Source organism: Neomonachus schauinslandi, chromosome 9, assembly GCF_002201575.2.
Source record: "Neomonachus schauinslandi chromosome 9, ASM220157v2, whole genome shotgun sequence".
Classification (NCBI taxonomy): Eukaryota; Metazoa; Chordata; class Mammalia; order Carnivora; family Phocidae; genus Neomonachus; species Neomonachus schauinslandi.
Window position 1 is genome coordinate 59,702,055 of NC_058411.1, and position 27,912 is coordinate 59,729,966.

Consider the following 27,912-nt stretch of genomic DNA (forward strand, 5'->3'; position numbering starts at 1 on the left):
TCTTCTTTTTCTGACTTTTTTGAATTATTTTTATGATTCCTTCATATTTCCATTATTAGCTTATTGATTATATTTCTATAAAAATATTTTAGTGGTTGCCTTAGGGCTTATAATTTACATCTTTAATTTACCACAGTCTATTTCTTTCTTTTTTTTTTTTTTAAAGATTTTATTTATTTTTTTGACACAGAGAGAGATAGCGAAAGCAGAAACACAAGTAGGGGGAGTGGGAGAGGGAGAAGCAGGCTTCCCGCGGAGCAGGGAGCCCAATGTGGGACTCAATCCCAGGACCCTGGGATCACGACCTGAGCCGAAGGCAGACGCTTAATGACTGAGCCACCCAGGCGCCCACCACAGTCTATTTCAAATATTATATTGCTCCACGTACAAGGTAGAAACCTTACACGTGTACACTTAAAATTCCTCCCTCCCAATTTTCGTGCTATTGCTGTCACACATTCCTTTTATATATGCTACAACTCCACAATGAATTTGCCACTATTTTTGTTTTAGACAGTTAGCTATCTTTAGAACAAGTAAAAATAAGGAAAAATTATCCTTTTTTTTTTTTTTTTTAAGTAGGCTCCACACCCAGCGTGGAGCTCAACAAGGGGCCCAAACTCACGACCCTGAAATCAAGACCTGAGCTGAAATCAGTTGGGACATGTAACTGACTTAGCCACCCAGACACCCCAGGAAAGAATGTCTTTTATATGTCATTTTAATTTAACTATTTCTTAAGATCTTTATTTCATTGTGTAGATACAAATTTCTTTCTGGTATCATGGTCCTTTTGCCTGAAAGACTTCCTTTAACATTTCTTATAGTGCAGTCTGCTGATAATCAAATATCTTCGTTTTGTTTACATAAAAAAGTCTTTATTTCTCCTTCATATTTGAAATGGAGGTGTGGAACCTAATTTCCCTCCTCTTGAGTATGGGCCAATCATCATAACTTGCTACTGACAAACAGAACCAGATGGAAGTGACAGTGTGTGACTTGAAAGACTAGGTCCTAAAAGGCACTATGGCTCTGCCTTGCTGGCTTTCTCCACAGTGGGTGGTAAAACCACCAAGCAAAGCCACTCCTAAATTTCTGACCCACAGAAACTAGGAGACAAGATATTTTTGTTGTTTTAAGCCACTAAATTTGGGGGTAATTTGTTACACAGCAGTATACAACTACTCCTGAAGTTCTCTGGGTTTCTTGGATCCGTTGTTTGATGTTTTCATTACTTATGGAAATTTCTCAGCCATCACCTCTCGAAATGTTTCTTCTGCCCCAATCTCTATTTTCCTTTAGGGATCTCAGTTGCATGTATGTTAGACTGCGTAGTGTTGTTCTGCAGTGCTTGGATGTTCTCTTTGCAGTTTTAAACACTTGCCAAATCAGCCTCATCATGACCCCTCACCTCTTAAGACATCAATCCCAGCTGAGCACCACCCCCTTCTCTGAGGGACTCCACAGGGATGTGCCTCAAAGCTCCTAAATTTTAATAATTCCAAACTCTTCCCTTTGTTCCCCCAGCCCTAGAGGGGTTAGCTGCTTCCTGAATTTGCTAACTTTGTGATATATTATTGTTTTCTTATTATCTCTTGAGTTAACAATTTATATTAACATTTTCTCTGTTCAAATACCAGGTATGGTTTCTGTTTTCTAACTAAACCCTGACTGACTCAGAAATTGGTATGGAGGGTCCCAGTAAACATATCCTCAAAGATGGGACTGTAGTATTTGTTTAGTTGTGTCCTTGGACTTGATTGTAGTGTGAGCTCCTTGCTAATAGAAAGTGGAATGTTGTGATCCATTTCATGACATGGTAACACAATTAGTTGATATTATTCCAACTTATTTGGCCATGGAAACTTTTGTTAAAAGAAGCATCTTACAGGACTAGTATTCAGCAGAATAAACTTTGGGAAATGCTGGCTTAGCCATACTTCTCTATTCAGTGTATCCTGCCTAAACACATTAAGCATGTTCAAGTTGCTGCTCATGCTTTATCTAAATTGAGAAATTTATACTCATCATTTGAGCCTCAATCCATGTTATACATCAAGTGTTTAGAGCTTTTCCTGACACTGAATCCAAACACCTCCCCACAGGAACTAACTGATTGTATTGCTTTATACATCTAAAATGATCATTCTCACATTATATCAGTTGTTTGTTTACAAATATGCCTAGCCCACTAAAATTGGAGCTCTTTGAGAGAGTCCTTGTCTGATTCATCTTTATATCTCTCATGCTGATCAGAGTGTCTAGCATACAGAAGGTACAATTAATTGGTATGGCTATCATTCATGAGAATGGTTATGGAGGCTAGCTATATTTATTCATTAAGAAAAACTGGGGCACTTTGAATTTGGTATTATTCCAGAAGAGGATAACAGACATGCTTTGTTATTTGAAATGGATTTGTATATCATTCTTACCATGTGTTACAATTTCCTCTCAAGGGTAGAAACTTGTTTTTGTTTCCATTTTACATATCTGTTCACCCTAGACAGGCAAATAAATTCAGCTCAACAAGCATATACTGAGTAATTGCTGTATGCCAGGTACCATAGCAAACCTTAAATACACGAACATGATACATATAAATGTTCATAGTTCAATGGGGAGACAGACTCAGAGTCAAGGAAATTTCAATATCAATATGATAAGTACAATAATGGAAAGTATATACAATTTGTAGTAGTTTAGCAGAAAAGATAAACTCTTTATGAGAAGAATTAAGGAAAAACTTCCCAGAGATTTCTGAGCTGTAGTTTGACAAGCTGACCAGAGGCAAGGGCATAAATTAAAAAACAAACAAGCAAACAAACAAAAACAAAAACAAAAAAACACGGAAGCAAAAAATAGTAAAATTTTGAAGAACTAAGAACAGTTTCAGGAGCATTAAGCACCAGATGGTTTGTGGCAGAAAATGAGGTTGGAAATTTAGGCAAAGGCCAGATCATGAGAAGAGCCTTAGATGCCATTCTAAGGAGCTTACACTTATCCATCAGGTGATGGGGAGCCAGAGAAGATAAGTAACATTTATTTTTCCTTTGCTGAATTAGTTAAAATTTGTAATGTATACATTGAACAAACATCTGTTGAGCACTATTAATACTACAGGCATTTTGCTGTGCACTGGATTATGTAGTGGAGTTGTGCCTTTAGGCTCTTCATAAAGGACATTTTTTTTTTAAAGATTTTATTTGTTTATTTGACAGAGAGAGACACAGTGAGAGAGGGAACACAAGCAGAGGGAAGTGGGAAAGGGAGAAGCAGGCTTCCGGAGGAGCAGGGAGCCCGATGTGGGACTCGATCCCAGGACCCTGGGACCATGACCTGAGCCAAAGGCAGATGCTTAATGACTGAGCCACCCAGGCGCCCAATAAAGGACATTTTTGTTGATAAGATAGATAGCCCAGATTTCATTTATACTTTCTATCCTCTCAGTTAATTCTTATCATAAACTTGCAGGACAGTATTTCTAATTTTGTTGGTAATGCTAAGACCAACACTTTGAATCATTTCTGCCAGGTAGCAGATTTTTCAGGAACCCACTTCATAAACTATAATTAGTCTTCTATAAGGGGAAAATTATTTCCTTTATTTCCTTTCTAAATGTTATAGCTTTCATCATATTTTTGTTATACATTACTATCTACATATTTCTATTTAAAGTTAGCCCAAGGAAATCCACATCTTTTCAGCCTATGAACTCTTCTATTTAAGATAAATAGAAGAAAATAAGAAATTTTCTAAAGTGAAGGTAATAAGCATCAGGAAGAAGTAAGAAAGGTCCCTAGAAAGTAGAAATAATGCATAAAAGAGTTAAATTCCAAGTATTATCTCAGTAAGCAATACGAAGATATAAGTGGAAGTCTGGATATCGAAACACAGAATTACATAGAGAACTTATATAAAAATCAAATGGCCATCATTTCTATAATAGAGGCTCAAGGGAACAAGTAACACTTGAAATTTCAAAATCAGTGATGGCATAGACAGGAATGAGCAGTGCCTTATTAAAGATGGTATTCTTATAATATACAAAGCATGTCCCCAACTGTTTCCTACCAGTGTCCTGAATATTGGTTAAAAAAAAAAAAAAAGGTAAAAAACAAAAACAAAAAAACCTTCACACCTAGATGAAAACAAATGATCTGAAACTGGTTGCTGATTTGTTACAATAAAAATTCTAGTTACTGTTTTAATTATTCTCCTCTAAAAAGAGAACCAGAGGCAAAGAAAATTTGCTAGCACTGCAAAGAATCATGAATTTTAGTTAGATAGGGAGATGAGTGCCTTGAGTGAGAAGGTTGCTCAATATGGGATTACATATTGGGAAATCTTTTTCTGCATGTTTCTAGACATAGGCGCGATTATAAATTGTATATGTTGCTGCGAGGAAGGGAACAGACAAGATTTCTCAAGACCCTGTCAAGCCTGGTGATCTTTGGAAATGAAAGCCTAATTAACTGGCTCCCTAGGGACAGGTCAAAGGCGTTCTTTTATCTCTACTGCCCCTATTCCAGTTCCTTGATGCTTATTCTGCTCCTTTCATTCAGCCTACTCTAAAACTGAAGAATACATATTGTGCAAGTTTCCACCTTTGCTTCCTCTACTGTAAATGCATTAGACTATTAGGATTAAGAATTTTAAATACCTCATCCCTTATCTATGAACTGATGGGTTTTGTTTTGGAATAGAGCTTAACATTTAAAATTCTTCTATTTTTTTTCAATTGGACAACAAAACTTTTTAGACTTGGACTATAAAAGTCCTTCAAATATCTTTTAATAAATCTGATGAATAATACGTTGTCAAATTTCACTTCGGATTTATGTCTTCCTTCTAGTTTCAAATACTGTGTCGCATGCAATTACTTACTTCGTTAAACGGTTAGAATCGTATTGACAGTGTCTGACTTCTTTGAAAGCTTTAGGGCGAGTGTCTCTACAGTATCACCCACATACGAATAGCAACTGATGTACGTTTTAAAACTTAACATAATTATTTTGCAGATTTAAAGTAATTAATGTCATTCCCTTGATAGTACGCGAGGAAGAATAGGGCATTTTATTGTTCTTTCATATCCTCCGCTCCTCACATGAAAAATTAGTGACGTTAATTTATGTAAGTTTTAAACAACCCTGTAAAGGTGAAAATGTTCTAAGTATGACAATTCTGTGTGAAAGAGTTTTCCAAAGTTTTACAAGCAGGTGTGGATACTGCTGCATCCCCGACCAGCAATCTTTCCTCAGACCACTCCACAGCGCCATGTTAAAAATTTTAATTTAAAAATTTAACTTCTAAAACTCTAACATTTAACTATAAGTTTCCTCTTACCAACACTCATAAGAAAAATCTAAAAATCAAGATAGGCTTCGGATGCTAACCCTCAGTAGACCACCTCCCCAATCACCATCCCAAACGCTGTACACAGCCTCGCTCAGGTCAGCAATTACCGGCTCCTGGTCCTTGGCGTGACGATATAGCTGCACCTGATTGGTGCACCGTCTTGTCAGTCATAACGAGAGGTGGTCCTCAAAGGCCCGGTCTAAATGAGACGCTGTGTTTTTTACGTCATCTGCCAGCGACGAAAGCAGGAGGGGGCGTTGTGAGCACAACTTCGTGGTGGCGGGGGTAGCCTGCGAAGGTGTCATGGCTGCTGCCGTTGAGCTTAGTCGCTCGAGCAATGGTGACAGGAGTCTGGAGCGGAGCTGCAGCCCTAATCTCTCCCAAGAGGTGCTCTGCGAATTCTTTCGCTCTCTGCATAGCCTGGTGGGACAAGTGAGTGGTGATCTGTGGGAGTAGGGGTATGGGAACTATCCGGCCCCTCCCCCCTTTTTTCCTCTAGCGGAGGTGGGGGGCTGCGGAGGGCTGCCGGGGGGCTGTGGAGGGCTGATGGGGATAAGGACAGACTAGCTGAGGCGGGAGGAGGAGCCCGAGCCCAGCAGTCTGCGGTCGGAGTGAGGATGGCCGTACGGCCTTAGTTCAGGATGGGTTGCAGATCAGATTTCCTTGCAACTCTTCTCCCCAAGAGTGAGAGAGCGTAGTGTAAGTGAAAAACCCGCTCCGAGAAGAACAGGCTTGGAGAGAATGACGTGTAAAAAGCTTTGTGGGTTTGGAAGGTGCCTGGCGCTCACGATCCCCTTTCCTTCAGTGAATTCATTATAGAAATTGATAGGTTTGTAACGGCCTGAGAATTTTGGAAAAGCTCTCCCCGCCTTTTTTGGGTGATTTGCTTTTAGGAGTCACTTGGTTTCTTTCTTTTTTTTCCTTCTGGTTGTTGTGTGCATCTCTTACCCTTTCATATGGGGAGGAAAATAAAAGGAATTAATGTAAATACTTCTTGCATAAAGTTGGATGAGTTATCCATGGTTGATACAGTTTGCATCAGAACTGTTGTTTAATCGTCATTTAATTATTAACTCATTTAACTGGCTGATAAACAGCTTCTGCAGAAATGTCATAATAAATGGGATTTAAATAAAAGTACTCCTTACATTCTATTCCAATCAACTCACTACTTCGTTTCATGAAGTAAAATGCAAAGCATACTATAAATGAGAAACAACTTGAAAATAAGTTTGTTTGCTTTTAAAAAGGAAATCTTTTCTCTTGTATCTTGCAATATTTTCCAGCTCTAAAAGTTGGTTATGAGGTTGGTACTAGTGCATGTAGTAGGCACAGCAGACTTTTATGTCAAAGATAATGTTAACTTCCTTTATGAAAGCAGAACATTTGTCTGATTTGTAAAAAAAAAGTATTTTGAAAAGCCGTGGGTGGATGGAGAATAAATTTTTTAAAAGGTTATTTCAGTATTTTTAAAATCCTGTATGTTTGTCGTGACTTAAAAAAAGCATTACTCTAAGTTAACATTTTGTTTGGTGTAACAGAACAATTATTAATAGAATCTGCTAAAAGTTGTAACTTTTAACTCAGTTGTTTGCCATGGACTTACTAAAATTTTTTAAAGACCTGGGGACATTAATATTTTAGTCTTATCACCCAACAGCTGTAATGGTTTAACGGTTTAAGAACGTTTTATGTCCTGGACATTGGAGTTTTAAGGTTTATTTGTATTTTAATGTCAGGATGAAAAAAGTTTATGCTCACCTATAATTTACAGAAGTTTTATTTTCAGTGGTAAGATATTTTTTTAAAGTAACATTAAATAATTTAAACATTTCTTTTGAAATATATTGCATACTGAATTTTTAAAACTCATTTACAAATTTTAGTACATATTTTGTGATTATGTCACCTGTCAAAAATGTTTGGAGTAAATATTTGGAAAGATTACGTGACACAGTGAAGGAGCCATCTATATAAGTGTCAAAAAATTAAATCATTGTCTCATCAATTAAATACTAACCATTTTGATGTTACTCTTTATATTTTGAGATGTATTGTTAAAAGATAAGAATGAAAGCCACAATACTTATAAAATTGCCCCTGGAGGAAAATCACTATTTACTTTTGCAACAAGTTTACAGGATGTTTTTTTAAATGTAAGTTTCAAAAAAAAAAAAAAGTTTCCATACATTTAATTTCATTCTGCATAGTATCATTATATTGTTGGCTCTCCTCAATAGGAAACATAAAATTGAATGTTAAAAAGTATCCCAGATTTCAAATTTACTGGTTTTAACCTTATTGCTTGCCTCTGCATGGCTCATTTTACCAAGTTGAAGCATTATTTATTGTTAGCTTGGATTTTCATATTAATTTAAGTTTTTACCGAAAACGCATATTTAAATAGTCCTTATTAATGTCAGACTACTACATTTTTGAGTGAATGGTTTACAATTACAAGTATAAAGGGTAAAAATGCATAGAACTCATATTGCTAATAGGGAATTTGTTGAATAAATAGTTGGATATATTGGGATAATTTTAAAGTTCATTAATATCATTATTATGTGGTTTTCTTAAAAAAACCAAGTATCTTTAATTGTGCTTGAAAGTCTTACATAATTATGTTAAATTGAAAGAATATGATCCCAACATTAAGATTTATTTTCTGTAAGTTATTATTTTCTCAAAAAATTTGATGCTTTACTTTGGTTGAGGATTTGTCTGTATTATCCCTAAACTCTATTCATAAATTTGTTATCAACTGATTTTAACAGTCTTAGAGGACTGTAGAAGTACAGTAATAGTTTACTTCCATACATAAGTTGTTGTCTAATGAAATTTTTATGGGCATTAATATAAACTAAGATAAATGCAGTAATCTTAATGTAAAACCTTAGTGATTATAAACTAATCTTTGCCAGTGCAGCCTATCCAAGACTTCCTATTTCTTTATACTCATCGGATATAGATTTTTAATGTTTCTTGTTTCATGTAAAGGGTGGTAAATTTTTGTCATATAGTATTCAGTATAGTGCCTTTTTTGGTAACTTTGGATCTCTGGTTCTTTGTACAGTGATTCATCTTTTTGTTTTATTATAATCACAACTCATAACATCTGTATTTGAACTAATGTAATACTTGCTTTTATTTTGTAGAAAACATGACTTTTAATGAATGATTTCTGAAAAAAACAATAAACTTAATTCTACCATGCAGTATATCTTTATAGTATGCTATATACACATATACCTAGAAAAGTTTATGGAGGTTCACTTTTATTCACTTGGAAGCCTAGAGACGGAGGCTTTCCCTCTAAAATTTTCACTGATTTTGATATTAATTTTATATTTGGGTTCTTGGTAGTTTTCTGTATATAATTTATTCTAATAGGTCACACATAGCCAACTTATAAGAAGTTTTATATGACAAACCCTCACAAGTATTAGAAAATACTAGTTAGCGAAAGATCTAGCCATTCCATTCAGTCTCTGACCATTTATTTCACTATTGTGGAAGACTATTTGTTTTTCACTTTCAGATTTCCACAGCTAGATTACAGTTTTTTATTTAAAGTATATAAACACGTTGCCATTTATCCTGAGGCTTTATAATATGTATGAATAATGTTGATTTTTAAATTATTTTAAAATTGGTTAAAGTTGAAAACAATAAAAATGTGATTCAGAAAACATCAGAATAGTGATATATATCAGTTCTGTCTTTGTGTACATATTTAACAAAAAGAAATGTTTATATCAGAACTTTCATAAATGTGCCTGCCCCTTCTGTTTAGTGCTCTGAGCTAGAAATACTTGGCCCTCATCCAAAGGTTTTAGATAATGAAGTATCAAAAAAGCCTCATCTTTCCATCTTTCGTGGATGGTTTCACCTGTAAGATGGTCCCATTACACAGACCCAAGAACAGAATTAGAATGAGATATCATTGTTTTTTTTCCTATGAAAATTACATCTTTCTTGGCCTTTTAAAATGGTAACTAGGTAGAGCATTTTAATGTATCATTAAAAATCTGATAACTTTGAGCTAAATAGGCATGTTACTCTAAAGAAATATTATTTTTGTGACATCCCATATACACAGCTTAATCGTGTAATTTTTGTGATGTTGCTGGTTTGCCCCTTTGAAGCTTAACCTCAGAGATGATGTGGTGAAAATTACAATCGATTGGAACAAGCTCCAGAGCCTCTCGGCATTCCAGCCCACTTTGCTCTTTAGTGCACTTGAGCATCATGTTTTATATTTACAGGTAAATTTCTTGTTAAAAATGTTAAGTCAGTATTGAGAATAGAAATTAATGATAGTTAAATTATAAGCTAGAGTATTTGTCAGTTCTTACCACTGTATTAATAGTGTTATCAATAAAAGGTTACTTCAGCCACTTTAGATCCAAATCTGTTAATTTATATAGTGATCTGGACAGTCTCAGGAATATAGTTCAATAGGCTGATGTGGCTATGAAAACTGAATGAATGCAATTCTATTCAATTCTAGACTTGCACTGAAAATTCAATACAGTTGCATCTATGGTGGGTTATAATTAAGCAATAAGACACGGCAGGTGTGTGTCATGCTATGATAATGATTCCATGCCTTGGGTGAGTTTGGAGGCTCATGGAGTGCTTTCAGTGGTTCAAGAAGTGGCATTATCCCAGCATGACACATCCTGGAGTGTCTATTGCAATTAAACAGTTTCAGCATAGTTTTTAAAAAGAAAGTAATTTCTGTGACATTAATGTCTCATCTTAGTAAGTAGCCAGTCACTATTTTATCTTTTCTTTTTCTTAACACTTTGAAATAATTCATCCTCTATATTAGAAATCAACACTGAATTATTTATAATAGTACTGCTATATTTTTTTAATATTTCAGTTCAGTAATTGAACAGTATTATGACCTTGCTGGTTTCCAATTGAACATCTCTGCAATTATAATTGTAAGTTTGCAGTTTATCTCTAATCAAAGTATAAAATACAGAGTGTCAAAAGGTAAGTGGAAGAACTATTTGGATTGGTCATTTTACTGCTATTAAGATGTTACAAGGTTTCAGAAGAGTACCTGGTATAGTAAACAACAGAAGCAAAAGTACAGGTACGAAAAAATAACTGGAACATTGACAAATATGGGTGTGCTTTGATTAATGGAATAAACATTAATTTTCAGCCCTCTGTTCAGTGACTTTATGGGAAATTTTAATTCTGTTTCATGTTGAAATAGTTAACCCTAATATTAAAGGACAGAAATAATAAGCGATAGAACTCAGTTGAGGCCTGATTAATGGGGGAGGGAGGTGAGTAGTATAATTTACATTATACAATAGGGTTGTTTTTTTTAACCCCCTCTAGTATAGTGATAGGCATATATCTCTTTCAGCTGTGGATCTTGGTAGTTTTTTTTTTTCCTTGTTCACTTTCTTTTTAAAAATTTAATTTCATGACCTAAGAAGATTATCTTGCCATGTCAGGAAAAGCCTGAGTGTTCACTCAGCGTAACACCTATATATTTCATGTCTGTGCTCTCTCATTCACTTTGGCCAACTGCAGTTTCAAGTGGAGAATCTCCAGTGATAACAGTGATAATGCAGGGCTTTGCTGAGTGAGAGCACTGGCTCTCATGTTAAGGAGGAAAAATACTAAGCCTTAGTGTTCTGAGGAGGCATTTGAATGACATGTTAATTAAGTGGCATTGGTGCCAGAGGCTGAGGCTTTGATTTGGCACAAAATAGAAGATGAGTGACAGAATGATTCCCTCAAAGAAAATTTTAAATTTCCTCAGGTTTTCTTTTTTTTTTTTAACAGATTTATACCAAATGATAATGTCACAATAGCAGAGAACAGCAAACACTTACATGTGATCAGATCTATGTATCCTGATATGCCAACATTTTATATGTAGTTAATTGATATTAAATAATGTGTTTACTTAGAAATTTATATAAATGTTAAATGTGTAATTAATTTTGATTAGTTTGAACCTCTGCAGATGGAATTGTGTTCTTCTCAGCCTTTTTTAGCAAAACTTCAGCCTCTGATTAAAGAGGAGAATACAACTGTTGTTGGAGAGATAGAAAAAACAGAAACGGGGAACAAGAATGAAGTAAATGCCAGATTTCCCATTAGTGACCTACAAGAGGAAGAAAAGCACAAAGATTGTGATTTAGGAGATGTGAAAAAGACACAGATCCATTTTGATCCAGAAGTAGTTCAAATAAAGGCTGGAAAAGCAGAAGTAAGAGGTTTTATTGGGGGTGGGGGGGAAGAGTATTATTTTAAATCTTATGCTCAAATTGTTAAAACATTCGTTATTGTTTATAGATTGACAGACGAATATCTGCATTTATTGAAAGAAAGCAAGCTGAAATCAATGAAAACAACGTCAGGGAATTTTGCAATGTTATTGATTGTAATCAAGGTAACTACCTGGAAGAAGTTAATTTTCATAGGATTTTAAGCACATTTTTTAGAGTTGCTCTGATTTTTCATTTGTTTTTAAAAATGAGTAACATTAAATCACAATTTATTTCACAGGTTTATTTAGAAACAGGCAGCAGAAATTCTATTTAATAAGACTACATTGCAAAAATGGGCTTCAGGGTGCCTGGGTGGCTCAGTTGGTTAGGCAGCTGCCTTCAGCTCAGGTCATGATCCCGGAGTCCCGGGAATGAGTCCCGCAACGGGCTCCCTTCTCGGCAGGGAGTCTGCTTCTCCCTCTGACTCTATCCCATCTTGTGCTCTCTCGCTCGCTCTCTCAAATAAAAAAATAATAAAATAAAAATTTTCAAAAAAAAATTTTAAAAATGGGTTTCATTTTGGTTAGCAAAAATCTAATAAATGCAGACATAAAAGGGCTAATGTTTACCACAGGTGAAGATTCTTTTTTAAAGTTTCTTTGGGAAATGAAGATGAAGTATGGGTGGCAGCATTTTTCAGTCTCACTAATAAGAAGGAACTAAGTTACATAAATTTCGAGCCTGTAAGTGTACTTTTGAAATTGTATTAATATATAAGTAAACTTAGTAAAGTTAATACTCCTCAAGAGGGAGCAGTTTTCTCACTACTCCTGAGCTTTTTGAAATGTTTTCTGTCATGATAAAAGCAATCTGTCATCAAGACTGTGGTGTCTTATGCTTTTTTCCTTTCTCTCATAGTGTATACATTTGCTGTTTTTCATCAGATTCTCCTTTTCCTCTTTACTTGATGCTATAGTGTATTTACAGATCTGCAGGTATGCTGCAGAATACAGAATACTGCAAAACACTGGCATAGATCTTACTCAGGCATCATAGTAATAATCAGAACAAGTAGTTCTTAGAAAAAATTATGGAGAAGAGTTCCTAATTGGAATGAACATTTTTCTTGTTGCCTCTAACATCTCTTAGCTAATTATTATGAATACAGAATTGTCAGATGAACCTAGAATTGACTCTTATATTGGTACACTGATTCTCTTAATAATGAAATAATACAGGCTCAAGTGGGTCCTAAATTCAGCCTTTTCTGCTGTTAACATTATACATGCATCTCTCTAGACTTAGTATATTTTCCTGTTAGCTTTTTAGAACAGGTATAGTAGTGGCATAATCTCAGGTACTACAATCCATCCAACTGCAAGCAACCCATGAGAAAGGGTTTGTTGAGGGAGCAAGCACATGTGTCACTAATGTTATTCCTCTGTTCTCCCTGCTAACTCTATTATTATAAACCACCAGGGGATAGAAATTGACAAGAATTGAAATGCTCAGCAGGATTCCTTGGCCCATTCAATCCCTTGCTGGCTCAAAACAGTGCTAGCAAGAATTGCTGTGGACAGGGACTAGCACTCATACATTCACTATCTTCACACCATGCTGAATTTCTCACTGATGGGTCAGTTAATCTATATACTTGGAATATAACTCTGAAATGGATGATAGCTTCTTTTTTTAACCCTTAGCCCCATGAGATGGTAAAAAGAGAATGGAGAAGTGATGGCCCTTTAAACGTATATTGATGTGTCTCAAAAGAAAAAGGAAAGAAAAAGAAAATGATTCTGTTTAGTATCTATATATAAAAGATGAATTTGGAATTATATTCACATAATTTGATTTGCCAGCAGAACTATTAAGGAAACTTAGACTGAAAAAAATATCAATGTATTGTAATGTGTTAGTGTATTCCTTTGATACCTGTCAGTCTGACTTAAGTATAAACAATAGATTTTTTTAAAAATTCCATAGGGAAAAAAAATTTTCTTTCAGTATCTCTTTTACCATCTATTTTTTATTATAAATCAGGGGAATTTTTCAAGAAATTTACTGCAATACATAGTTTTACTTAATGTCATTTTAAATATTTTATAATATTTGAAACATTTTTATATTATGTTAGCATTATTCCAGTTTTCCCCCTGGGTTTGTAATTTATTTGTTGATACCTAATTTGAAAAAAAAAATTATACCTTTCAACTTAGAAAAAAATTGGAACAAATTTTTACAACTTATTTTTCCTAAAATTGCATTTTTTGAAAAGAGTGGTCTGGAAAGGGATAGATAGCTTTTGTTAGAGATTTTTTTAAATGAGCACTGGAAACCTAAATAAAGCGGAAAAGTATGTGTTATTCTTGAGGTTTCAAGATCTCTTTTGTGTGGAGTTCTGAAATAAAAATGTGTTAAATGTATAATTAATCCTTTTTATTAGATGATCCTTAGTTTGATCAATAAATAATACTAAAATGCTGAAAAATTTTTTTTTTTAAAGATTATTTATTTATTTATTTGACAGAGAGAGACACAGAGAGAGAGGGAACACAAGCAGGGGGAGTGGGAGAGGGAGAGGGAGAAGCAGGCTCCCAGCAGAGCAGAGAGCCCGATGCGGGGCTCGATCCCAGGACCCTGGGATCATGACCTGAGCCGAAGGCAGACACTTAACGACTGAGCCACTCAGGCGCCCCAAAATGCTGAATTTTTTAAAAAAGGTTTTTCAGTAAAAGTAATGAGTTCTATTTATTTCTATGATGAAATAAAGGGAATAATGTCTCTTTGGCTTAGAATTAAAATGCTCTCTATAAAATATAAAGTATTTTCTCCAAAGACCCAGATGGTTTGGGGGGGATATTAGTATTTATTAAAAATTAAATTATGCCATTTAATGCTAAGGACTTTTCTATATACAAATCTGAAAATTAGATAAGATTAAAGATTATAAATTTTAGAGGGGAAAGTTCGCTATATTTTATCCTGTATGAGATGGTGATTTAATTACTATTATTTAAAATAATTCTCTTATTAGTAGTATGTTAATATGAATTATTGGAAATTTATCAAAATCTCATACATTTAAAGTTAAGAATATACTTAAACTTATACTCATCTAAATTCTCCTTAGAAAACAGTTGTGCAAGAACTGATGCCGTTTTTACTCCTTACCCGGGATTTAAAAGTCATGTAAAAGGTAAGTATCCACTACATATCTTCATCATTGTCAGAAGCTTATTCTAGATTATAAGCAAAATGAAGTAGAAATCACTTCTTATCTAAATTTTGTTTATTTTAAAACAAAATAAAAAGTCTTGCCTTCGTACTTGGCTTGATGGTCAGATGGATTTTATAAAAAGAATATGAAGTACTGTTAGGGAGATAGAATTTCTGACTTTTAAGCCTATTAAATTTATATTTCAAAAGTTTCTTAATTTAGTTTCTAGAGTTGTGAATACATATGGACCACAGACTAGACCTGAAGGAATTCAAGGGTCAGGTCATAAACCTAACAGCTTGCTCCGAGATTGTGGTAATCAGGCTGTCGAAGAACGACTACAAAATATTGAGGCTCACTTGAGATTGCAGACAGGTAAGCGGAATGCTGGGCGGTGCCCCATAAATGTACCTTTGTCAGTAGTTAAACTCCAATTTATTTAGTTACAAAATTTTCATTGAGCATCTGCCATGTACAAAACATTGTTCTGGTTGGTACAAAAATGAATAAGCATAGTCCCTACTCTCAAGGAATCCACAGTTCATGTGTTTATGCTCTTCTTCCTCCTCTTATACTTCTCACCAGCTTGAGACTGTTAGTAGAATGGGAATAGATTCCAAATAGGTCCTGACATTCTCAGTTTATTAAGTCACAGCTGAAAATTAATGTAATCTTTTTCCTGCCACCAGTTTCATAACTTAACCACGACTGTGTCTCATTCTTCTCACCCACTGTGCTAGGTACAAAGTATTGCTAAGTGTGATCTTAGTCCTCAAGGATCTTTCAGTCAGAATAAGCGTATAAATCCGTAAATGCCACAGGGGAAGTGAACTAACATTTATCGAATAATACTAAGTGCCAGTCACTCTCAAAGTATTGATACATGTCAACTAACTTAATATTTAACAGTACCCTCAGTACCCTTGTGAGCTGTTGGTGCTGTTACTGTCAGATACAGAAACTGAGTTCAGAGAGCTCAAGCAACATGCCCAAGGTAGTAATGACAAGTAGAAATCAAACCTCAGTCTTAACTGGCTGCAAAGCCTGAGTCTCCCTCCCCATTTAGTCACCAGATCCTGTTGATTCTGTCTTCTAAGTATCTCCCAGATCTACCTATTTCTTTCTACTTCCACAGCTACTACTCCAGTTGAAGTCACTGTGTTCACTGCCTTGGACTGATGGAAGGATATCAGCTGGTTGCTTTGCCCCTAGATTTCTTCCTTGAGACCAATTCTGTACCAGTGGCCAAATTGCTTTTCCTGAAGTTCTGATCTTACTGATCTTGCTACTCCCCAGCTAAAAATTCTTTCATGGTTTCCTGTTACCCTTATGTGCATACCAAACTTAGTATTTATTCATTTATTCCACAAATAGGTATTAAGTTCCTACCTACAAATAGGTATTAAGTTCCTACTACTAAAAGCCAGGTGCTATTCTAGGCACTGAGAATGCATGTGAACAAAAATTCTAGTATATAAATTATATGCTACACAAGAAGAACTACAGATAAAAAGCAGCTTGACCAAGAGAAGAGAAAGGAGCTTGGGATGGGAGGGGATTTTAATTTTAAGTAGCATGATCTACATCTATAGTTCCAGCCCCATCTCTGGGCTTCCCAACTCCCACTCATTTTGCTGTCCTAGGGCCTTCACCGAGGCTTTCTCTCCTGCCCACACTTTCCCCTCCTGATCCCAGACTGGTATGGTATGGACTCCCCTTTCATGTAGTCTCAGTAGTACCTGGTACTCCCTGCCCTCCTTTATAACAGTTATCACAGTTGTGTGTGTTTAATGCCTGTTCCCCTTGATAGGTAGTAACATCTGCGAGAGCACTCATGTTCATTAACTTTGTGCTTAGTGCAGTGTCTGGCACAAAACAGGTATTCAGGAGTTTTTAAATGAACTCATTTCACCTTTTCAGATCATATGCAAAGTACAGTGGGTACACAAAGTTAGTGTTCAGCTCTTTCAGGGGAAGTCAAGAGATGGTATCCCTGGTGAAGTGACATTTGCATCCTTGAAAGATTAGTAGGAATTTGTCAGCAGCCAGGAGCAAATTATTCCAAAAAGAGGGAATACCATCTGCAAAAAGCACTAAGGCACACAAATCTGGCTGGGGAATTTCTGAGTCCAGTCTAGCTGGAGTATGTGCTGAGTGGAAGTAAAAGAAGATGAGACTGAGTAAAACTTCAAGGGTAATAAGAGATTAGCATTAAAAATTAATCCCCTCCCCCATAACTAAATGGATTAAAAAAAAAAAAACACTGAAAAAAGGATGGATTGGCTTATTAAGTCTAATAGTATCAGGGTGCCTGGGTGACTCAGTTAAGCGTCCGACTCTTGATTTTTGGCTTAGGTCGTGATCTCAGGGTCGTGAGATTGAGCCCCGTCAGGTTCTGCACACCAGGCGTGGAACCTGCTTGGGATCCCCCCTCCCCAGCCACATCTCTCTCTTTCTGCCTCTCCCCTCCCCTGGCTTGCACGGGCTCTCTCTCTCTGTATATAAAAAAGTCTAATAATATCAGGTGGTTAATTATGAAAAATATCTTTTGAATGCCTGCTATGTGCCAAGTGCTATTTTAGACACAAGGGATACTAAAATGATAACAGTTGTGGTCCCTAGCTTCAAGACCTTTATAATCTGGAAGAAAGAATAATATTGAAGTGGAATGTTATGCTATGAAGGAAGCGTATGGTGGGGCACAAGGAGCCTCCATGTGAAGAGATTTCAGGCAGTGCTTCACTGAATCAGTGAAGCTTGAACTGGCTCTTGAAAGATACAGAGGTGAGCCATCGGGCATTCTAGGTAAAGAGGGCAGCAAGATGAATAAGTTACTCATTTTACCTTACTCAAGAGCAAAAATGACCCAGACTCTAAGGTAAACATTCTCAAAAAAGAAACCTACTTCTAGATTTTTCGTATTTAACAAGTTGATACTTTTGATATGAAAATTTGCCCATATGCTTTAATTGAATAATGATTATCTAATTATGTATTCATTCAGTTAGTAAATACTGAGCACCTGTGTAGTTTCTGAACTGATGGTTCCTAGGTTTGTGCAGTGCACAAGCTGCACAGCCATATGCAATGAGCAAAACAAAATTATGCCCTCCTGGAGCTTACATTAAAGTGGAGAAATGGGCAATAAATAAACAAAATATAGGACTATCCAGTAGTAGTAATGGTTTGGAAAAAAATTAGAGAGAGGATAGGGATTGCGGGGGAGGGGGGTGGTTGTAACACTGGTATTTTTTTATTTTTTTTATTTTTTTTTTATTCTTATGTTAATCCCCATACATTACATCATTAGTTTTAGATGAAGTGTTCCATGATTCATTGTTTGTGCATAACACCCAGTGCTCCATGCAATATGTGCCCTCCTCAATACCCACCACCAGGCTAACCCATCCTCCCACCCCCCTCCCCTCTAGAACCCTCAGTTTGTTTTTCAGAGTCCATCATCTCTCATGGTTCGTCTACCCCTCCGATTTCGCCCCCTTCATTCTTCCCCTCCTGCTACCTTCTTCTTCTTCTTCTTTTTTTTTTTTTCTTAACATATATTGCATTATTTGTAACACTGGTATTTTTTAAAGGGTGGTCAGAAAAGGCCTTGCTGATAAGGTAACTTTTGAGCCCAGACCTAAAGGTGGTGAGACCAAGCCTTGTGAATATGGAGGCAGAGGAACCACAGGTGAGAGTACTTGGCCTACTTGAATAACAGAAAAAAGGAATCAAGTGGCTAGAATGATAAGGGTGTGGAGAGAATGTCCAAATTGTGTAGGACCTTGGATACTACTGTAAAGGCTCTGGTTTTTAATCTGAGTGAGATGCAAAGGTACTAGAAGGTTTTGAGCAGAGAAATGACACTATCTGACTTTTACATTTTAAAAGGGTCACTGCTGTGTTGAGAATAGACTCTGGGAGCAAGGCAGAAACAAGGAGACCAATTTGAAGGTTGTAGTATCCATACAGAGTTGGTGGGGGTCTAGACAGAATGGTCACATTGCGGTGCAAGAAATAAGAGGATTTGGAATATAATCATAACTTTGAAATTTGAATAACCTTAATTTACCTTCCCCCTCCACAGAAAGTTTGTTAATTAAGAATTATGATAAAGCTCCTCTTTACTATTCTTTTAGGTTAAAGGAGGAAATGTGGCATGTAAGGAGAAATATAAATTGAAGAAAGTGATAAAGACACACTGCAGTCACTGAATTGAACTGTTAGGTGTCCCTGTGCATTTTTCTCCTCCCAAGGAACTATCATATTCTATCAGAAGTACAAATTGTTCTGTACAGGAACTCTTCAGTAGCTTGTAATGAATTTAACATAAAATAAAACTCCTGGCAAAACAGGAAGCATAAATGGGGCTTGAGGAGCGGTACAATAGAATAATATACCCCATAATGTATAATATTGAAAATGTGAGCTAAGGATTTCATTTTATTTTACTCTTGTTCATTATCTTCTCAAGCTTAAATATTTCCTATTCCTCTGCATATCTTCTTTGCATGTTTTTGTTTGTTTGTTTTTGTTTTTTTGAGAGAGAGCAGTGGGAGGGGCAGAAGGAGAGAGAGAATCCTGAAGCGGACTCCTGGCTGAGCAGGGAGCCTGACATGGGGCTCGATCCGAGGATCCTGAGATCATGACCTGAGCCAAAATCAAGAGTCATCTGCTTAACAGCCTGAGCCATGCAGGTGCCCCTGCATGGTATTTTAAGAATAAAATTTGTAAGAAGAATTATTCAATAGTATCTCAGAATTTTTTCTTAATGTATTTAGGTGGTCCAGTGCCAAGAGACATTTATCAGAGAATTAAAAAACTTGAGGATAAAATCCTTGAATTGGAAGGAATCTCTCCTGAATATTTTCAATCTATAGTAAGTATAAGTGTCTTTAAAAATATAATAGTTTATTTTACGATGCTTCATAGTTATCACAGTTCACTCATTTATCTGCTACAGGCGAAACACCGTTTAAATAATTCAACGATGAACATAGTCCTATGTAGGGAGTTAACTATTTTTTTTAAAAAATTGTGATTCCGAGTATTATATTTATAAGACTCATAATTATTTTAAAGGGGGTACTTTTATTATATATCACCCAAATTCTCGAACTTGAGCCATTTCCATGGCATAATAAATCAGCCTAGGTAGTTGTCAATCCTGTCACTATGACCATGCTATCTTGTAGAACAAAGGCTTCCTCTGGGACCCTGCTCTGTCAGTTATCCTTTCTGGTTCTTTAATCCCTCCCTGTCCACAGACTCCTTCCTTCAGCTCATACATGTTTGCATTTCTCCTCCATACTAGACAAACAAACACCTCCATCTGCCACCCTTTTTCTTTACCTTAACCAACAAACTTTTTGAAAGACGATAGTCAATATTTGTCTAATTCCTCAACTCTAGCACTTATTTATTCATTCATTCTTATCCCCTTTTCCAAGAACATTAAGAAACAATGTTGTGCTGATAAGTCTCTATTTTGTCATATCAGCAGGTTTTAGACAAGTGATCCTGAGGTCATTGTGTTATTTTCCTCAGTCTTTTGGGGTGATTATACATAACACCTGCCTTTTCTGAGGTTTGGTTTTCTTTTTGGGGGGGGCGTATTTTTAAATTTTTACTTATTTTTGGTTTTCTTTTTTTTTTTAAGCAGCGCCGTAACTAAATAATGTAAAGTGAACAAAATTTTTTAATTCAGTAAATTTTTAATTTAAAATTTTTTTTTTTTAAGATTTTATTTATTTGACACAGAGAGAGCCAGAGAGCAAGCACAAGCAGGGGGAATGGCAGGCAGGGGAGAAGCAGGCTCCCAGCTGAGCAAGTAGCCCGACGTGGGGCTCTATCCCAGGGTCCTGGGATCGAGTCCCGCATCGGGCTCCCTGCTCTGCGGGGAACCTGCTTCTCCCTCTCCCACTCCCCCTGCTTGTGTTCCCTTCTCTCGCTGTGTCTCTCTCTGTCAAATAAATAAATAAAATCTTTAAAAAAAAAAAGTATTTCCAGATGAAGAAGGCAGGTTACATAACAAATGTGAGCAGTGAAACCCAAAGATCAAAAATTTAGAGAAAGAGTTTTAGTGATTTATTCCCTTCAAATGTAAAATGAGGTTTACTAAAGTTCTAAGGGCTGAAGCAAGGATTAAGTGAGATAATACCAGTCAAGCACCTAACACACTGCCTAGCACATGGTAAAACCTCAGTAACTATTAGCATTTATTTAGTTTCAGAAACCATGTATGAAGTAGCTGTATAAATGTAGATAAGTCACAAAGTTCCTTTGGCTTTCAGTTGTCTAATTTAGAAGATTTCTTGGTTGTACTAAATAATTACAAAGGTCTTTCCAATTCTAGGATTATTCTTTGAATGTATCTTCCTAGAAAACTTGATAAAGATTTTATGCTTTTTCCTGTAACAGTGTACTGTATGTTGTTCCCATTCAAGCTGCCTTCATTAAGTAATCCCTAGCAGGTTATTTTTCTATTTCAATTTCATACTTCGTTAATATAGTTCTTGTTAACATAGAATTGATCTTACAAGAGAGTATCTTAGTATTAGATACCTCCAGAGAGATCTTGCTCCTTCATTCAGCTCTTTGATTTTGACTTATAAAGCTTAACATCTACCTATTATTGAACTTGGTTAACAAAAGAACAGCCCTTCAAATCATAATCTTGTTTTGGGGGATCTCTTATAGATAGCATAGAATGTTTAGTGTTTGGTTAAAGAGGTAGAATAGTCAGATTAGAGAGGACCTTAAACACTATACCCGGAAGTATAAAGTATTTAAAGTTTAAATGCTGTTGAAAGCACTTTAGCAGGGAGGTAACTTGTGCAAATTATTTAGAAGATTTATCTAATACTGTTCTGGAAGGTAAATGAGAAGGGAGAGACTAAGATTAAGGAGACAGTATTATACTAGCTTAGAGTGAAGTGAGATCCTACACGAAGGACAAGAGAGTGAGAATAGAAAAGATTAACACAAGAGATGATAGGAAATAAAGTTGACAAATACTGATAATTGATTGGCTGTGGAAAGAGACATAGAGCAAGGGTGAGTCCACTTCCTGATTGGAAAAATTATATACCATCATTGACAGAAATAAGAAAATCTGAAGGGGGAGATACTTGGGGAGAAAATATGAATTTAAAGTCCTGTCAGGATATGCAGATAGAACCGTCAGGTAAGCTTTTCAAGAGTAGGACTTGTATAACTGGGAGAGTCTGTGTAGAGGTGATAGTTAAAACACAGAATGGGGAAGAACACTAAGACTATCAGAGGCCTAAAGTCTACAACTTGGTAGACTGTTCAGCAGCAGGAAGCATTACAAATGTAAATAGAATTGGCCTGGATGTGTTAGGTTGCCATACCTGTGATAAAACTGGTACTTCAAAAAAATATTTCTAATTCTATTAAACAATATATATTTGATTAGAAGGATCACTTCTGGGTTAGTATTGTAAAAGACATGTCCAAGTTAATAGTGAGCTACAAGGAAGCACAAAACACTGAAAAGGTTTAAACATTCAGATTAACTCTGCCCTCAAGGTCTATGAATAAATGTGGCACAGGCCCAAAGGGAAAGAAGATCTCACACTCACTCACCCGTCCATAATAGGATGAATGTGCCATCTTTAGGAGCTGCACTCCTTGCTTGCAATAGATCCAGAGCTAGGAATGTCCGTGCATATGAGAGGAGTTACACACACACCCTGCAGAGGACATAGCGTGTTATTTATCACTCTCACCATCCTCATGCTGGGAGGACACACATGGCAATTACATATCTTTACATATCTTTCAAAGGTGTACAGAAAAGACTACATATGCTGTATAGTCTTCTAGCTTCTAAAGTTCGTAAGGGAAATTTGAGCCCATTAAATTTCTTAAGGATTGAATTTTTGTAGAAACTGAATTCTGAACTCTGAAAAGATTTTAAATGAAATGTGTTTAATTCAGATTTACATGTAGGTGAATTCTAAACACAGGGAAGACTCGTAGTTGAATAGAGATTTGTTATCATGGGTAACACTGAAGCACAGCACATGAAAAGGGAAAAGCTAACAGAAAAATATGGAAATTGTATTTGGTTCATAGAACAAAAATGGACTGTGAAGTTCTTTTCAGTTATGAAACAGACATAAAACTCCAGAAAAATGTATATAAAGCAGGAATTATAACAAAGATACAAAAGTAGACTATGTGAAGTTCTTTTCAGTTATGAAACAGACCTAAAACTCCAAAAAAAATGTATATAAAGCAGGAATTATAACAAAGATTAGTATTTTGTTGCACCTTTTAATGTAATAGTTGGAAAGATCTTTACTGTTCACATTCAACATGGAAAGATTTGAATGTGGTCATGTTTTAAAATTTTTAAGGGCATCACTTAATAAACTATTTAAGACATACAATCTTTATGAGTATTTACAAAGAATTACTTACTGATTTTAAATTATGACCCTTGAAACAGTAAATATGCTTCACAAGTACATTTTTATAGCACCTTGTTCATTTTATAGCACTTATCACTTATAATCATACGTTTACACATCTGTTTTTCCACACATATAGAACCTCCGAAGGGCAGGCACTGTGTCTTGTTCATCTTTGAACATATAGACTGTAGTAGGCACTCAATAAATGTGAGAATGGATAGGGTTTGGCTGATAATTCACTATTGGACTTTTGAAGGTGTGTTACCTTTGTTCCAAAGCACTGACTAGGTGGAATCTTAGCTCTAGTCTATAATGGTAACTCCTGGTTGTAAAGAATAGGGAGAGGGGAGTCAGCTGCATGTGCACAGGCCATGTACGTGTCCAAGTGCATGGTGGGCCTGACACATGAGGTGGCAGCTGGATCTGGCTGCAAAATTAAATTGCAAACGTATTTTGGAGGGCCTTGAAGGCCACACTAACCAGTTTGCAATGCTGGTATCACTAGTGCACAATTAAGTTTTTGAGAAAGAGAAACCTATAATTTAGGTTCCTGTCTGGTGGCATTATGAAGTCTGAGTTGGAGAGAGATTAGAATCAAGGAAGAGAGTTTAGGAAACATATCAGTGTCCATACTGGGGAGAAATGAAGATCCGAATCAAGGTGGTGGGATGGGACTCAAAGGGGAAGAAATATTTAAGACACTACACCTCAAATAAGCCCCCAAAGATCCCATTTTGCTGTTTTCAAGTTCCTGAATCATTGATGTCCTTATTCTCCTCATTCTGATACTTTTTACTTTGGTTTTGTGATATAGTAATAATCTGATTGTTCAGTGACATGGAAACTATCAATATAGACTAAATTCTTAGGCAAACAAGGGGAAGTACATTTTATTTAATTAATTTTTTTACAGGGGGAAGTATATTTTAATCAGGTACGTGTAAAAAGGCACCTCTTGGGAAGGTAGAAGACTGAGGAGTCTTCTCACCAAAATTAAACATTAAGCCTTTACCTGCCTATGGGCCCCATCACAGCTATCCAGCTCAGTTTGGCAAAGGAAGGAACCTGTTTATATAAGCACCCTTCCCCCCCATATTTAATAATTCCAACACTTAATGATTTCCCACTTACAGTAACGACTGATAAGAGGCACACCTTGAAATTCTTTGAAACACCTTCTGACACAAAGGGAAATGTGAATTTTTACCTTTTCTTCTAAATCTCAGTGGTCAGAAATGTTCATGAGAACATTTTTGCCACCTACATTGACAGTTTCTTTGTCAAATGTACCAATATACTAATTTGCCATTCAGAAGTTTGGGGTTCTGTGAGACTAAGAACAAAATCTAAAAAAATTCATTTGGTCAGGGTTTAAAAGGCTCAGCAGCATGTCTGAGAATGTTGTCAGCTTAAGTTGTAGACATTTAAACTCAAACTGGCTTAAACAGTGCGCAAGTTATCTTATAAAGTAGCAAGTTCAGCATAGTACACCCTTCACAGTAATGGATGCATTGGCTAAATCATGGTTGTCAAAGAATTGGGACCTTTCCCCCTCAGTTCTGCTTCGAGTTGGCTTTTTCCCCAGGCAGATGGCAAGACAGCTACTTTCAGGTGTCCTATTTGGATACAGCAGTGTCCAGAGGAACTGCCTCCTTTGAGGGCTTTCTCTTAGAAGTGAGGAAGTTTTTTCCAGAAGCTCTCCCCCTAATCCCCAGCAGACCTCTTACCCATTGGCCAGAACTGGGCCCATGCCCATTCCAGTCACTGACAAGACCAGTGGGGTACGATCAGCATTCCCGTGAGTCCCGTGGAGAGGCACACTTGCACAGATAGCAACAGTGATCATTAGTCAGTCAGCGGTCTGTGTGCATGTGTGTCTTTTCACCCCTTGGCCTGGCACTCTAAATTGTGTTTTCCTGTCTAATGCTGCTTCACTTCACTTGTTCAGTAGTCTGGGATGAAAGGCTGTAAAAAAGGAAACTAAGTAAAAAACCCCCAGAGCATCTCCTTCCATAATTACCCTCATTAGAAGCTGGGAAGGAGCCAGGAGGAGCATGTTGCTTCGATGTTACTACTGTACTATTAATATCATTGTTTGGAAGGTACCCTCCAAGATACAAGAAGACAGATGTCAGTGGCAGCTAGTGTTTGGGGAGAGTTGTGGGCTGTGTTTCTGCCAGGGTTCTCCATATTTTGTTTAGTATTCTATAAAGGAAAATTGTTTCAATTTTCTAAGCATTGATTACTTTTTTTACTTTTAATCTAGAGCTTTTCTGGAAAAAGAAGAAAAGTTCAACCACCTCAAGTAAGTTACTGAATTTTCATTGCAGCTTCTGAAGTAGTTTAATTAGTTTTATACCTCTCTTATCAATAAAAGTTACTACTCCGGTTGCTTTTAGATCATACCCTGGCATTTAGGACTGAAAAAAAAAGGGCAGTATAAATTTATGAATTTGAATTAAAGAAATAATTTTATTTCAAGGGCATGGAATCAGAGGGGTCAAATATAAAAGTGTCTAGCTGTTACTTGTAGCAAAATATATCAGTTACAAAATGCAGAAAAATAATAAATGCTCAGATAATTTACCCCCCCCCTTTTTTTAAAGATTTATTTATTTATTTGAGAGAGAGCACACAAGGAGGGGCAGAAGGGGAGGGAGAGAGAATCTCAAGCAGACACCCCCTCCCCACCCCCCCACCGCTGAGCAGAGCCCAGAGCCCTATGTCCCTGGGGTTTGATCTCACGACCCTGAAATCACAACCTTGAAATCACGACCTAACCTGAAACCTAAGCTGAAACTGAGTCTGACCTTTAACCGACTGAGCGACCCAGACGCCCCAGCCCACCCTCTCCACCTTTTAAGTAATCTCTACGCCCAACTGCCCAACTGCCCAACTGCCCAACTGCGGGGTTGAGCTCAGGACCCCAAGATAAAGAGCTGCATTCTCTACCTACTGAGCCAGCCAGGCGCCCCACCCCCTCCCCACTTTGCTGACACTATTAATTAGCAGCATCTAAATCAAAAAAGGGTGTTTGGCAGAGGTTGACTTCAGCCCACCACTGTCCATAGTACTACTATATTAATTAGTTGAATCTTAATTAGTGAGGTTCTGGTAGCTGTTAATGGCAGTAATGTAAAATTTAAGTTGGAGAAAACTTTAAAATTTTTTTTGTTTTTTTTTTTTTTTTTCTTTAAAGATTTTACTTATTTATTTAACAGAGAGAGAGCACAAGCAGGGGGAGACTGAGAAGCAGGCTGCCCGGTGAGCAAGGAGCCTCATGCAGGACTCCATCCCAGGACTCTGAGATCATGACCTGAGCCCGAAAGCAGACACTTAACTGACTGAGCCACCAAGGCGCCCCTTTGATTTATTTTTTAAGAGTAGCATACTACTTATTTTTTAATTGTAAAATTTTGAGTAAATTTTTGAGAGCATCCATTTTTTCCAGGAGAGGTAGTTGATTGCAGTTGACCCATCAAAGAGAATTTCCAGCAGTTAAGCTAATCCTAAAGTTTAATTTTTTTACTATTATGAGAATAGTGGGTTAAAGAAAAAGTTTTTACAATCCTTTCAAAGTATAAGAGGTCCAGGAAAGCTTTGTCATTAGGAAAGAGAAAGAAAGTAAGAAACATTTAAGCCTTATTATTTTATGCCTTTTTTTTTTTTTAAAGATTTATTTATTTATTTGAGAGAGCGAGAATGAGTGAGAGAGAGAGTACATGAGAGGGGGGAGGGTTAGAGGGAGAAGCAGGCTCCCCGCCGAGCAGGGAGCCCGATGCGGGACTCGATCCTAGGACTCCAGGATCATGACCTGAGCCGAAGGCAGTCGCTTAACCAACTGAGCCACCCAGGCGCCCCTATTTTATGCCTTTAAATTTATGATATAGTCAACATATATAGTTCAATTTAAAAATTATTCTCATGAAGGAAAAAAAAGACATTTTACCATATTTTAAATAGTTATAGTTCATTTAGCACTTTATCTGCATTAAGATACTTCAGAGTCATATTCAGCAATCTGTATTCTTGTTGTTTACAGCAGAACTATTCACTGGCTGAACTTGATGAAAAAATTAGTGCCCTCAAACAAGCCCTGCTCAGAAAATCAAGAGAAGCAGAATCCCTGGCTACTCACCACCTTCCGTGAAAAACTCCTCTCATTCTTGTCATTTGACTTTTTTATATACATGTAACTTACACTGCAGTTAATTAAATGGATATGTATTCATCAGTGTAGACTTCCCTCTGAAGTCAAGGTTTCTTTTCACATGAGTCCAGCCTGCACAAAGTTATCTTCAGATATTCCAGTGAATTTTGAAATGATTAAGGCATTAAAAACAGCATTGTCAGAATGTATTCCCTTCTGTTTTAAAGGAGGTATTTTGGAAATTGAAAAACTTAATTTGAAAGCACATATTTGTGTGTGTGTGTATGTACCCACAGAAAGGAAGATTTATTTTGAATAGTGATTATTTAAAAGGACTTTATATTTGTAACATCACCATTAACCAGTTTATTAGTTTAAATCCATACTTTGTACATAAGAGGCATTCAACAAAAATTTATCAACTGAAATGAATTTTAAATGAATGCATACACTTTTTTTTTTCTAATGTCAATTTTAATGCAAATAAACAATAGA

General features: G+C 36.3%; 1 protein-coding gene across 4 annotated transcripts; it reads left to right on the forward strand.

Annotated features, from left to right (window-relative positions):
• The first annotated feature begins 5,604 nt into the window (after window positions 1-5,604).
• On the forward strand, window positions 5,605-27,912 carry LOC110590610 (MAP3K12 binding inhibitory protein 1). 4 transcript variants are annotated; one of them, XM_021701415.1, is made up of 9 exons: window positions 5,605-5,790; window positions 9,507-9,626; window positions 11,381-11,605; window positions 11,692-11,788; window positions 14,740-14,805; window positions 15,049-15,201; window positions 19,608-19,705; window positions 25,534-25,572; window positions 27,310-27,912. In XM_021701415.1, the coding sequence occupies exons 1-9, from the start codon at window positions 5,662-5,664 to the stop codon at window positions 27,415-27,417; spliced, it is 1,035 nt and encodes a 344-aa protein (XP_021557090.1). In that variant the 5' UTR covers window positions 5,605-5,661; the 3' UTR covers window positions 27,418-27,912. The 4 variants fall into 4 exon arrangements, with proteins under 4 accessions (XP_021557090.1, XP_044773887.1, XP_021557091.1 ...); XM_044917952.1 differs by having other exon boundaries at window positions 27,313-27,912; XM_044917953.1 differs by lacking the exon at window positions 5,605-5,790 and adding an exon at window positions 10,250-10,313 and having other exon boundaries at window positions 9,579-9,626.